The 13,431-nt window shown below is 43.2% G+C and overlaps 1 protein-coding gene across 1 annotated transcript in view; it reads left to right on the forward strand.

Annotated features, from left to right (window-relative positions):
- The first annotated feature begins 945 nt into the window (after positions 1-945).
- Positions 946-13,431, forward strand: part of SHC3 (SHC adaptor protein 3) — a 225,266-nt gene continuing 212,780 nt past the window's right edge. The window contains exon 1 of the mRNA XM_028531456.2: positions 946-1,720. Coding sequence (XP_028387257.1) covers positions 1,265-1,720 — 456 coding nt within the window. The 5' untranslated portion in view covers positions 946-1,264. The remainder of the gene's footprint in view (positions 1,721-13,431) is intronic.

Below are 13,431 nucleotides of genomic sequence, written 5' to 3' on the forward strand. Positions count from 1 at the left end.
GGATCCTGTTGCCGTTCTTCTTTCTTTTTTGGAAGTAGGTTTTCAACTTACCTCTGGCTAAGAAAGACTGCTGTAAATTATCAGGGGGAGACCCTAACTGGTTCTGTGCAGAAGTCCATATATAGGATTTGTTTGGGGTTTTTTGAGAAACTGCATTGCCACAAAGACACTTGTCATGGCTGCTTTGTTGATTCAAAAAGAAAAAAAAGAGCCCTGGCTGGCGTAGCTCAGTGGACTGAGAGTGGGCTGGGAACCAAAGTGTCCCAGGTTCAATTCCCAGCCAGGGTACATTCCTGGGTTGCAGGCCATAACCCCCAGCAACCGCACATTGATTCTCTCTCTCTCTCTCTCTCTCCCTCCCTCCCTCCCTCCCTTCTCTCTCTAAAAATAAATAAATAAAATCTTTAAAAAAAAGAAAAGAAAAACCAGGAAACTGGTATTTTATGTTCACCTGGGAGTGAATATTCCCTCCTCCTCCCCTCCTCCTTCCTTCCTTTCTTCCTTTTTTCTTTCCTTTTTTTTTTTTTTTTTGCCATTTAACAATCCCTGTTTGCTTTCCAAATCAGAATTCATGAGGATCCATTGGAGGTCTTATTCTTAAAAAGCCTTCATCACATTTTAATGCATTGTTGTCAGATACTTACAGGCTCACACAGATGGGCTGACGAGGAAGAGAAAACCCTAGCATAGAATAATGGGTTTCAGGAAGTTCCTCTGGTCATCTGAAGAAATTGGATTTCTCTGGCGCAAGAGGTGAAAAAGCAAAGGTTGGGAGGAAATATCTGGGAAGGCAGAAAAAAAAGAAAATTGAGAATTGATTGGCTCTAGTGTGCTGTTAGTGGGTGTATGGTGTATGGTGTATGTGGTTTTGTCCCCCCCCCTTTTTTTTTTTTTTTTGCTACAGGAAGTGATTTGCTGCGCTCACCGAGCCTTTGTTGAGAAGGGTCTCCTCTCAGAGTGAGTCATGCTTTTGCTGTGAGCAGCCCTAAGCAGCGGCTGGGCGCTCAGCAGAGGTAACTATGACTTTTGCTAAGCAAGCCTGCTGTTCTCGGCAGCCGCTTCCGCGGCCCCGACTGCGCGGCCACGGCAGCTCCGGGTGTTAGCGGTGGGAGACTGGCGCCCCCGCTCGCTCCCCCAGCCTGGTGGCCGCTGTCTGGGCTGCTGAATCTGCCCGGGGACCCCGGCTCGCCTGCTATGCACAGCATCCTGTTCCCGCGCCCTCACCTGCAGCTCCCGGGTGGATGCGGCGAGCCCACGGAGGGGCATGCTTCCACGCACCAAGTACAACCGCTTCAGGAATGACTCGGTGACATCGGTTGATGACCTTCTGCACAACCTGTCCGTGAACCGCGGCGGCAAGGTCTCCGCAGCGCGCGCAGCCCCTGCGGCGGCCCCTTACCTAGTGTCCGGAGACACGCTGCGAAAGGCTCCCGAGGATGGCTCGGGCAGCCTGGGTCACCTGCTCCACAAGGTGTCCCACCTAAAACTCTCCAGCTCGGGTCTCCGCGGCCTGTCCGTGGCCAAGGAGCGGGCAGGCACACGGCTCTCCGGCAGCTGCAGCGCACCCAGCCTGGCCGCCCAGGACAGCAGTGCGCCCCCCGGCCTCGGTGCCCCGGCCATGCGCGCTGCCAGGAAGGGCCGGCTGGGTGAGGAGCAGCCATCCCGCACAGGCCCCGCCAGCGACCAGGTGCTGGGGGCCGGGGTCACCTACGTTGTCAAGGTGGGTGCGACCCGGGCAGCAGGGTGGGGAAGCTTGGGTGCAGGCTCGCCTGCTATGGGAGGGTCGCTCCACAGGCCAGGAGGTGCGCTCCCCTTTGCAGCCACCTCGCCTGGCAGCGGGGATAGGGCACCACAAAGGCGACCTTTGTGAATCTGTTGGGAGAAGATTTAAAAACGGTGATCTCACTCTGTCCTGGTTTCCTGTGGCCCCATTTCTTTGGCATGTCTTCGCCGCCTGGCTTTGGCATGTGTTTGGCCAGTGCCTGTCTGGCATTGGCCCCTATACCTGCCAACTGTGCATCAGGCCTACCTAGGACACAGTGAACACACTTGCAAGAACTGGACAGACCCTGTGATGCAAAATGCAGGTGGTGCCAGTACTTCTGCTGTGTTTGCCCCAGGCAGCAGGGTGGGTGGTTTCATTTCCCCACAGCAAGAATTTCCAGCTCCTGGTCGTCGCAGGACACATGCTATCTTGTTTTATGTAAGACAGACTGTACTTTCTTAGGAAGCAAGGTTTTCTCCTCCCCCTCCCCCATTTATAAAATTATTGTTCAAGTACAGTTGTCTCCATTTCCCCCCACCTATCATCCCCTCCAGCCATCCCCACTTCCCACCCTTGATCCTACCCCCCTTTGGTTTTGTACATGTTTTCTTTGTATATGTCCCTGAAAACCCTTCTTTGGTGTCTGCCTTTCATTCCATACCTAAAGGTTTTGGTTTACAGCAGCAGGAGGAGAATTTGGGACAGGCCCTCCACCCACAGTCTCCTAGTTAAACAAATGAAGAGGGCTGAGCTGGTGGCATCTGGAGTCATAGACTGGAAAGGAGATTTTTCTTCCAACACAAAGAATTATAAAATTATGCCTGATGTGCTCTATAACATTCCTCCCTTATGCAAATATTTTGTGATATTTAAGTAACATATACTGAGAACCACTAAGGGCCCTGCTCCATTCTTCTGTCCTGCCTTCAGGAACCAGGAGGCTATCATGGTGCTGGCAGGGCAGATCTCCTCCAGACCAGGGAGATGGGTTAGAGATGCATTATTTCAGTCTGGTCACTCCAAGGCATGACTTTTTGTTTAAAAAGAAATGAGACACAAATCTATTGTCAATTGAGAAAACTGCAGGACACCTGCACTGTACATACTGACTATAGACCCAGTTGAAAAATTCAGCAGATCACATCCTCAGGTAAAATGTTCTACCTTGGTAATTTTGGAACCAAAATAATAAAAGAAACAGTTTTTGTGGATTATCTTTAACTATCTAAAAAGTACAGACAAAAGAATGTGATCATCAGTGTTAAAAATGGGGCTCAAAGCCTGCTTTTTAATTTATCTTTGTCTTATCTTGAAACTTGATTAATATAGTTTACAAAAGTGATGTAGATCAGCACAAAATAGGCACATCTAGTTAAAATTGTTATAAAATGAAATGAATATTCTTTTTATATTTCTTCTTTAAAATATATAACCAAGAGCCAAAAACAAACAAGCAAACAAACAAACAAACAAAGCCAAACAAAAAACCCTGACAACTTTGAGGTTAAGCAGTGGCACCAGAATATATCACTTCTAGTGTGTTAGTATAATTGCTATCTCAAAAAAAAAGACTATATTTAAAATAGATAAATCAACCTTGGTGAAGCTTTCAATACCTGCCATGATGAACTAAGAGGGTAGTTTTCAAATGGATGGAAACTTCTTAAACTTTTGCCTTTAAAGTTTTCATTAAAAAAAATCGTTCAACTTGGCTGAAGTGCTTTGCCATTGCTTTATGAAGACTGAAGGCAGACATCCAGTTCTAAAGGTCAGTTGTGGCTGAGTAATAATGAATCACTGAAACAAAGATTTTAGTGATTGGACCCTGCTGGTCCATTGTTGGTGTAAGGTTGTTACGTGCCAGCAGCAGCTACTTAAATAGTCGAAAAGCTGGGTCTGCATAGAGCCTTCTGCAGCTTAGGGTCACTTTGTTGTGACTCATTTAAAAGATTGCAGTGACCTGTGGTGTGTAGCTTGGTTAGATTGTGCCCTGTGCAGTCATCTGGTCCCTCAGTGATGAACAGTGAAGTCATGTGAATGTAAGCTCAGGTTGCCCTGGAGAAGTTTGAAATTATACAGTGAAGACCAGATGCTAAAGGACAATTTCTCATGCACGTGTTTGATTTACATGATCATGTGGCCCTCTGTTGGTGTACATTTCCACATTGCCCATGTTGAGTTTAAAACCATGAACATATTTTCTTGAATAATCACAAAACTGAAAAGTCTTAATTTGGTCCTTTTGCTGATTTGTAAATAGTTTGTAAGGGGCCATCTTTTAATATCACTGTACATCAGTTGTAAAATCTAAATGCTTAAGGTTAGGGAAAGAGGTTATTATTATTATTCTCTTTGATTTAAATTTATTTTTAAGTTAAGGAAACCACCAAATGGTTTTCAGTTTTATGGAAAATGCATGTGTTGTGTAAGTATAGATTTCACTCCTCATAGAAATATCTGCCTACAGACAATATTAGGATATTAAACAGATTTATTATTCAAAAACATTTCAACTCAATTCAGTTACATGAAAATGGAAACTATAAATGGAAGTCTGGTGGGTTTTGATCTTTTAGCAACATCAAGCTCTTTTAACAGCAAGTTGTAATTTAAATTAATGAGGGATATACAGTTTTAAAATGGATGCAATTCCTGAGCAGCAGGAGAATTCAAAGTTCAGAGCATGTTTGCTGTCTTTCATGCCATCACTTGAGTCTGTGGCTGATGACAGTGTTGGGTTATGCATATGAAGAAGGCTGGACACACACAGCCTCCAGGTTTGTATTGATGTTTGAGGGCCTCATTGTAATACCTCTGTACCCCTTCACCACAACTGACATTTGGCTTTTTTTTTTTTGGTGATATGGAAGGGAAAAAACAAGAAAATATGTTCTTGATAGACTTAGAAGGAAAATCCAGCAACAAAGAACAGTGAATATTTCAATTATGATTCCATGTTGGAACTATTTTAAATTTGGAACTGAAAGGCTGATAGAAATGCAAAGTATTGACCATGCTGCTGCCCACCTTCAAATCTATTGCCTGAGAATCCAAGCTAGCTAGGACCCTAAGGGCTTGTGGGGGCTGTTGCTGGTCTTTGGCAGGTTTCTTTCTTTTTTTTTTTCCTCTTTATCGAATTTATTGGGTGGCACTGGTTAACAAAATTATACAGATTTCAGGTGCACAATTTTTCTGTGTGGTCTTTGGCAGGTTTCAAAGGCAATATTCATTTTCAACACCTCCCCCCTCCCTGCTCACCACATACCACATACGCCACATACAGACCACACAAACACATCCATAGGTCCACAGAGCAAGCAGTTTAGGGAGTAGAGATAGATGTGAACAGTTAGGGAGGGGGTGAGTTTTTAAGGATGGTCACAGGCAGAGGCAAAAAGCTGTTTAAAGACTGGCATGGCTTGAGGTTCAGCCTTGACACTGCCTCATGGAACAGTGTGGGCTGCATGTGGGTAAGCCATTAGTTCTGGGGGTCCCCAGGAGAAGGGCTCCTCTTTACATCACATCACATTACATCACAGACTCAAGACAAGATAAGAACTGGCTACATTTAAGTCTGACCTGAGTGCCTGTGGCAGGAATCCAGAAGCCCAAGTGAAAAAGCAGTGCCTTCTGGTGCTCACTGTGCACTGTTAACATGTGGTGAGACCGTCAGTTATGCCCAGAAACACTGGTTATGGCACTTCAGATTCACAATCAAAGAACTACTGAATTATTTCCGGGTGTGCTGGATTGTTTTTATCTGGGAACAAAGGCCTTGTTTTTATAGAAACTCTTTAAAATTTATTTATTTTTCTTCATTTGTCAATCTGATGATATTTAGGGTGGTATAAGTTATTCATTTATTTATAAATGTATAAACTGCACTTACTCTAAAATTTGTTCTTAATTGGTATTTTTATAGACACTTGCTTCACTGTCTATAAAAATGTCTTAAGTCTTCTTTTTCTTAGCATACATTCCTTTGGTAATCGCAAGCAGAGGTCATGCTAAACAAAGGTCATCAGCAAAGTTATTTCAAAGTTTTATGGTGGCAGTGATTACATTTTGTTTTAATTCTATACTAAAAAATATTCCTTGAAGTAGAACTTTGAGTTGATTTTTTTCTTAAAATTATTGAAAACTCTCATAATATGGATGGCTGACATGTAAATACTATCCAAATGGTTTGAAAAACAATTTAAGACATTATTTTGAGATTAATAGACAGAATTGTTAAATTGATCTGGAAAGATCACTCACATACCACACATACACACATCATACCACATCACACTATATATACACACCACCCATATCATACACATAACACATAAACATATATATATATGCACATAGCACATACCCACAACACATATAACACAAATGTATACATATACACACACCACACATGATGTACAACATAAAAACACACTCCACACAAACATATACACATTCACATACCAAATACACACTGCACACCACATATATATGCACATCATAACACACTACACATACACACCACACTTCCTACAACCCTACACTCCCCCCCACACACCACACATACACACCACACACTCAAGTAGACAACTTGTGATGATGGAAGAGTGGCTATTTTTTTCTTTTTAGAAAATAGTAAATGCCATAGTACCAGAAATACCTGCTTATGTTATTTATTTATTTCGTTTTCATGTTTAAGAGAAAATAATCCTAAAAGATAAACTACTGCTGAAACATTAATCCTATAAAGAATAACTTCTTTTTCTTCTCCCTCTCTGTCTTTGAGTACATGTTATATATATACACACACACACACACGCACATACATATATATGTATATATATATATTTTGAAGTCAGGAAGGATGGTCTCATACTTTCTTTTTTGTATATATATACACACACACGCACACACATACATATATGTGTGTATATATATATTTTAAAGTCAGGAAGGATGGTCTCATACTTTCTTTTTTTTAAGATTTCATTTATTTATTTTTTTCTAGAGAGAGGAAAAGAGAGGGAGCAAAAGAGGGAGAGAAACATTGGTTGCCTCTCGCATGCTCCCAACTCACCTGGCACCAGGAATGGAACCAGCAACCTTTTGATTCGCAGGCCAGCACTCAATCCACTGAGCCACACCAGCCAGGGCAAGCACATATTATGTTTTTGAGGAAGATATGATAAATATCATTTAAGCAAATCTCTGGTAATGGAAAACCTGGGTAGCAGGCTCCCAGAAAGAGAACCAGTGGCTGCTGTTCTTGTGAGTTTCAATGCCTGTGTGTTCAACTCAGTCCCCAGCAGTGCTGTGAGAATGTGGGGCAACATCTGTGATCTCTCCTTCAGAGATGATGACATTGGGCTCTAGGAGACACCTCTGATGGCAGCCCCAGATAATGGGGTGTGAGCCTCCCCTGCTGTCATTTTTCATATCTCACAGGCCTCTCTCTGGCTTACATCAGCCTCTGCTCTTGCTCAGTGTGGCAGGCGGCTGCTTAGTGCATCAGATGTCTTTGGCCCTAGGATTCTGGGTTCAGCTTGGACTTGCTGCTGCTGCACAGCTCGTCCATCTGGCAAGTTTCACCACCCTTTAGTGGTGTCCAGGGTTTCTAGCCATGATTCTTGGCTCTTGCAGGAAACTGTAGGATACCTAGAAATTGAAAGGAGAAGGGAGAGCTCAGGGGTGCAGCAAAACCTCACTTTGTCATTGGGTCCCTGATGCCCTTGGCAGTATTAGAATATGTGAGACCCACAGGGCAAGGCTTCTGAGAAAAATGTTCAGAGTTCATTGTTATCATGCTGCCCATTTTAGATTTGGAGCCATTCTGGAGTGTCAGCTAAATGTCTGTTTCCAAAAGTGAAAGCTCCTCGAGGAGCCTTTCCTTACTTCTGTCTATTGAATAGGAAGAAAAGGAAACAAAGATTTCATTCAAACTTTATCTATCAAATATCACTCAATCTAATTGTTTGGCAGTCTAGATTAAAAATGATATGTTTAATACTATTGCTTTTTGCTTTGCAAATATTAAACATTGCTAATGCCACTTGCCCAAAAAGAGACTTTCTGTTAAAAAAAAGTGAAAATCACAACACAGTTCTCATTCTGTTGAGAAAGAACTGGTCCTTAACCTGGTGTTCAGCAGAGATACCATATAACCCAGGCCCCTGATGTTTTCCCACAAAGAGGGAGCAACAGATATTTTCACCTCTTGGGTTAGAGCAATGAAAGCATGACTTTTTAATGTTTGTGTGTGTGTGGAAGAGCTGGCCCTCCTCAATGACAGATCATCCCTCTTGGAGATGGACACATTGTATGCACACTTTGGGACTGTGGGCCATGTCATGTTGAATCCTAAAGAGGCTTTACCTCCTAGAGCTTGACATGTATCCCCCAATTTCCTTTTCCTCTGGTCTCAATTTGGACCATCTGAGCTTCCCCAGCAGAGAGCTGCTGCTCAGTCTATCACTCCCCACAACTTGCTCAGCAGGAGAGGAGCCTACCTCCAGGTGTCCTGTGGGGAGGGTGTGTGGGCAAACAGGCATTTGTCCCCAACACAGGATTATTTCTATAAGGTGGGAATGGTGAGCAGAACAGCCTTGGGATCCTGGAACCCACATCAGACAGGAACCACTTTCCCAACTCTAACCCCAGACACTGAATGTCTAACTTCCCTTGCTTTGCAGTCCTGCATTCTTGCAATGTCACTCACCCAGTTCTTTAGTAAACCTTACCTTATAAAATGTAAACATTTGTTATGGAGATTTTAACACTCCCTTCTGTACCCCTGCTTTCCCCAAATCATGTAGGGCTCGGTGGGGCCTCCTGCCTCAGTGCTCAAACAGAACTCAAGTTTCTGATGAATAGGTTGTAGGTTTGGCTTCACAGTGGTTAAAAATATGGCAGAGCACGTGCAGTGTCATGTACACTCGAACGTCCCTGCATTCAACTTGGTGGTCCCCAGCAGTGCTGTGAGGAGGTGGGACAACCTCTGTAATTTCTCCTTCAGAGATGATGAAACTGGGCTCCAGAAGACACCTCTGATGGCAACCCCAGGTGATGGGGATAGGAGCATCTCCTGCTTAGTCTCCATGAAATCACCCTACCTCCTGGCCCAGGTGGGGCCTCCTCTAACAACAAGACAATTCTTTTAGAAGTGGGTGTTCTCCCAAATCCTATTTTAACATTAGTCTATTAGTCCAGGTTGTCCAAATAAACAGAACCAAGAGAATGTACATTTATATATAAAGAAATTTGTTGTAAGGAATTGGCTCCCATGATTATGGAGACTGATAAGCCCCAGGGTCTTTAGAGTGGGTCTATAGGCTAGAGATCCAGGAAGAGCCAATATTAAGTCTGAAGGCAGGGAAAAGCCATTATCCCACCATCAGGCAGGAAGAATTTTCTTTCTTGGGGGAGAGTCAGTGTTTTTGTTTTATTAAGGTCTTCAACTGATTGGGTGAGGTTCACCTACATTAGGGAGGGCAATCCACTTTACTCAGTCTGTTGATTTAGTTCATCCAAAACATTCTCATAGAGCCCTGGCTGGTGTGGCTCAGTGGATTGTGTGCCAGCCTGTGAACCAAAGGGTCACTGGTTCGATGCCCCAGTTGGGGCATATACCTGGATTGTGGGCCAGGTCCCCAGTGGGGAACATGTGAGAGGCAACCGCACATTGATGTTTCTCTCCCTCTTTCTCTCCCTCCCTTCCCTTCTCTCTAAAAATAAGTACATAAAATCTTAAAAAAAAATACCCCAAAACATTCTTATAGAAACACACAGAATCATGTTTGTCAAAAATCTGGGTATCTTGTGGCCCAGCCAAGTTGATACATAAAATGAGCCATTACAGTATATGCATGCATTTTTGAAGTCTTATCTAGAATGATCACTAGTTTACTCCAAACACTTATGGAAATTCAGAATCCCTGGAATAATGGAGATGAAGGTTAAGAAATTAAGAAATAACTGGCTTCCCCTGGCTGGTGTGGCTCAGTGGATTGAGTGCTGGCCTGCAAACAAAAGGGTCAATTTCTACTTCAATTTCCAGTTCGATTTCCAGTAAGGGCACATGCCTGGGTTGTGGGCCAGTTCCCCAATGGGGGCATGTGAGAGGCAGATTGTGTTATCATTCCTTTGGGTGCCAAATGGAGACACGGTTAAAAATTCCTCAAACACTTGTTTAGGGTTTACTTTGGGTGGACTTTAAACAAGGGGCCTAGGGTATGAGACAGATGAACTATGACCCCTGCTTACAAGGAGAGCTGAGAAACAGGTCTTTATGGGACTGGTACCAAGGGTTTGTGGCTGCGGAGCACATTTGCTCAGAGTGGAGACTCCTGTGCCTCTAGGAATGTGGCTGTCAGACCTAACATTTTTACTGAGGTAGGAGTGAGGTCACTGATGGGAAATTTAGCCATTGTATGTGTTTATGATACAGAATCTTAACCAGGGACAGAAGATCGGGGAGGGAAAACAGCTATTTCTAGATTAGGGTGTATCACCACTAAAAGGGAACAACCATGAATCTTTTGTTCTAATCTGTAAATAATAATATTTTATAGATACAGCTTTCTCAGTTTAAGATCGCTTTCATAAATTTGTTTTTGAAAAATGCTTTGATGTGTGTTTCTATTTGTCAACCTTGAGCAAATTAGAGAAAAAGAGCAAGTAAATATTACCAGAAAATGGAAGTAGCCAGAGCTGGGCCCCTTTCAGGAAGTCAGGCTTTGAGTGGAAGATCTGTGGTCAGGTGGGCAAGTGGGTCTGGGCCCTGGGCAAGAGGAGGTGCTCTTGAACACTTGAATTTGCCCTGAATTTACATGCCTTTGTCCATGTCCATGTAACTGCTGGAAGCTGGGGTGCTCTCCAGGAATGTTGATCCTCATCTGTCACTGTCAACTTTGGTTTCCTCTGTTTGTTCCACTTACCTCACCCCTTCAGGACACGTCCAGACAATCCTTCTGGTTTGAAACACTGCTTTTTTTTGGTTCCTTTTTTAAATATATTTTGTTGATTATGCTATTACAGTTGTCCCATTTTCCCCCTTCACTCCCCTCCACCCATTACACCCTCTCCCACCCACATTCCCCTGCTTTAGTTCATGTCCATGTGTTATACTTATAAGTTCTTTAGCTTCTACATTTCTCATATTATTCTTACCCTCCTCCTGTCTATTTTTTGCCTACAATCTATGCTACTTATTCTCTGTACTTTTTCCCCCTCTCTCCTCCTCCCACTTCCCTGTTGCTAACCCTCCATGTGATCTCCATTTCTGTGGTTCTGTTCCTGTTCTAGTTGTTTGCTTAGTTTCTTTTGGTCCTGCTTTAGGTGTGGTTGTTAATAATTGTGAGTTTTCTGTCCTTTTACTATACATTTTTTTTAATCTTTTCTTAGATAAGTCCCTTTAACATTTCATAAAATAAGGGCTTGGTGATGATGAACTCCTTCAACTTGACCTTATCTGGGAAGCACTTTATCTGCCCTTCCATTCTAAATGAAAGCTTTGCTGGATAAAGTAATCTGGGATATAGGTCCTTGTCTTTCATGACTTGGAATACTTCTTTCCAGCCCCTTCTTGCCTGTAAGGTCTCTTTGGAGAAATCAGCTGACAATCTGATGGGAACTCCTTTGTAGGTGACTATCCCCTTATCTCTTGCTGCTTCTAGGATTCTCTCCTTCATTTTTACCTTGGCTAATGTAATTATGATGTGCCTTGGTGTGTTTCTTCTTGGGTCCCACTTCTTTGGGACTCTCTGAGCTTCCTGGACTTTCTGGAAGTCTACTTCCTTTGCCAGAATGGGGAAGTTCTTCTTTATTATTTGTTCATATATGTTTTCAATCTGTTGCTCTACCTCTTTCCCTTCTGGTACCCCTATAATTCAGATGTTGGAACGTTTAAAGATGTCCTGGAGGTTCCTAAGCTTCTCCTCATTTTTTTGAATTCTTAATTATCCATTCTTTCCTGTTTGGTTGTTTCTTTCTTCCTTCTGGTCCACTCTATTGTTTTGAGTCCCAGTTTCCTTCCCATCACTATTGGTTCCCTGTGCATTTTTCTTCATTTCTTTTATGGTAACCTGCATTTGTTCATTGAATTTGCAACCAAAATCAACCAATTCTGTGAGCTTCCTGATCACCAGTGTTTTGAACTGTGCGTCTGATAGGTTAGCTATTTCTTGATTGCTCAAAAGGATGAGTTCTGGGGCACTGATTTGTTTTTCTATTTGAGCCATCTCTCTCTCTCTCTGTTTTTTTTTTTTTTTTTTTTTTTTTTTGGTCTGGTCGCTCCTGTTACAGTGAGGGGTGGAGCCTTAGATGTTCACCAGGGCTGGGCACTCCAGTCGCTAGATTGTGATGCTGTATGTGAGAACGGGTTGAGAGGGAACAATGGCGGTAGCTTCGTTCTCCGTGGGACCTCAGTCCCTTCTCTGGGATCCTGGGTTGCGCGCTCTGCCCTGCTCCACAATTGCCACCTCACTGGGTCTGCCAGCTGCTGCTTGTGTACTCAGGGTCCACCCACTGCGATCTTGCATGCCCCAGATGCCTTACACGTCCCCAGTTGCCTTATGTGCCCAACTGTCTCTGCTCTCTACACCGCACCTGGCTGCTCGTCCCCGCCCCTCCTACCAGTCTGGGTGAACGGGTCTATTTCAACTTCTTGGCTGTCCAACTTCCATTCAGATAAATTTTCTGTCAGTTCTGGGTGTTATTCTGCCTCTAAATTGTTGTTGTTCCAATCTTGGTTGTGCGTGGAGGTATGGTGCATCCACCTATGCCTCCATCTTGGCTGTAAGTCTGGAGACACTGCTTTTTAAAGGATTGTTATTTGTGAGGCCATTGTGGCTGCACAATCTAAAGAACTGAGCTGTGTGATTTTTCCACTGGAAGTAGCAACTCCTGGGATAGATAATAATTTTGTTGGCAGAGTGTGTTATGAATTCATGTGCAATGAGAAAATAAGATTAATCAAATGGTGGGTCTGAGGGAGGGTTCTGACATTCCAGTGCTGTCAATGAGCTCCTGTCCCATTGTCCCCACTCTCACTGCTCTCTATTTACCAACTTGGCTAAGACCTGCAGGGCTGGGGTGTGCTGGCAAATGGTTAACACCTGGATCTCTGGATGAAAACATCATGATTTGTAGTTTTTGTCAGTTTTTGTGGTATAAATAACTACTCCTCATTGCTTCCTGGAGGGGAAAGATGTGCAGTAACTCCACTTTGCAGTCTTTACAATGAAATGAAAGTGCAGACAATGATAAAATGTCAAACAGTGGTTATGAAGTATTGAGTTTGTGATAGAGTGATTGGGAAGTATTGATTTTTAAGTATTTATGATATTTTTAAAACATGTAATTTATTTTTATAGACCTTCTCCTTAGGTCTCTTGCACTTTAAACAGCCTCCCTCCATGCACCTATTTTTCCCTCTCATACCTATTCTTTCTCACTCACTTCCTTTCCTTATTTATGCCAACAAACAGTAATTAGCTTCTCCTGATCTATGAACAGTGTGTTTAGGGCCCATTCTAGGAGGATGAGATTGAAACTGAAAATATTCTGTGTGGCTGGAGTGTACTGAGTTAGGGGGAGGCGGATGGGGGTGAGGTCCTAAGAGGGAAACTAGTACCAGGTGAATGGAGTGGGAAGCACTGGAAAATTTCTGAAAG

Source organism: Phyllostomus discolor, chromosome 3, assembly GCF_004126475.2.
Source record: "Phyllostomus discolor isolate MPI-MPIP mPhyDis1 chromosome 3, mPhyDis1.pri.v3, whole genome shotgun sequence".
NCBI lineage: Eukaryota > Metazoa > Chordata > Mammalia > Chiroptera > Phyllostomidae > Phyllostomus > Phyllostomus discolor.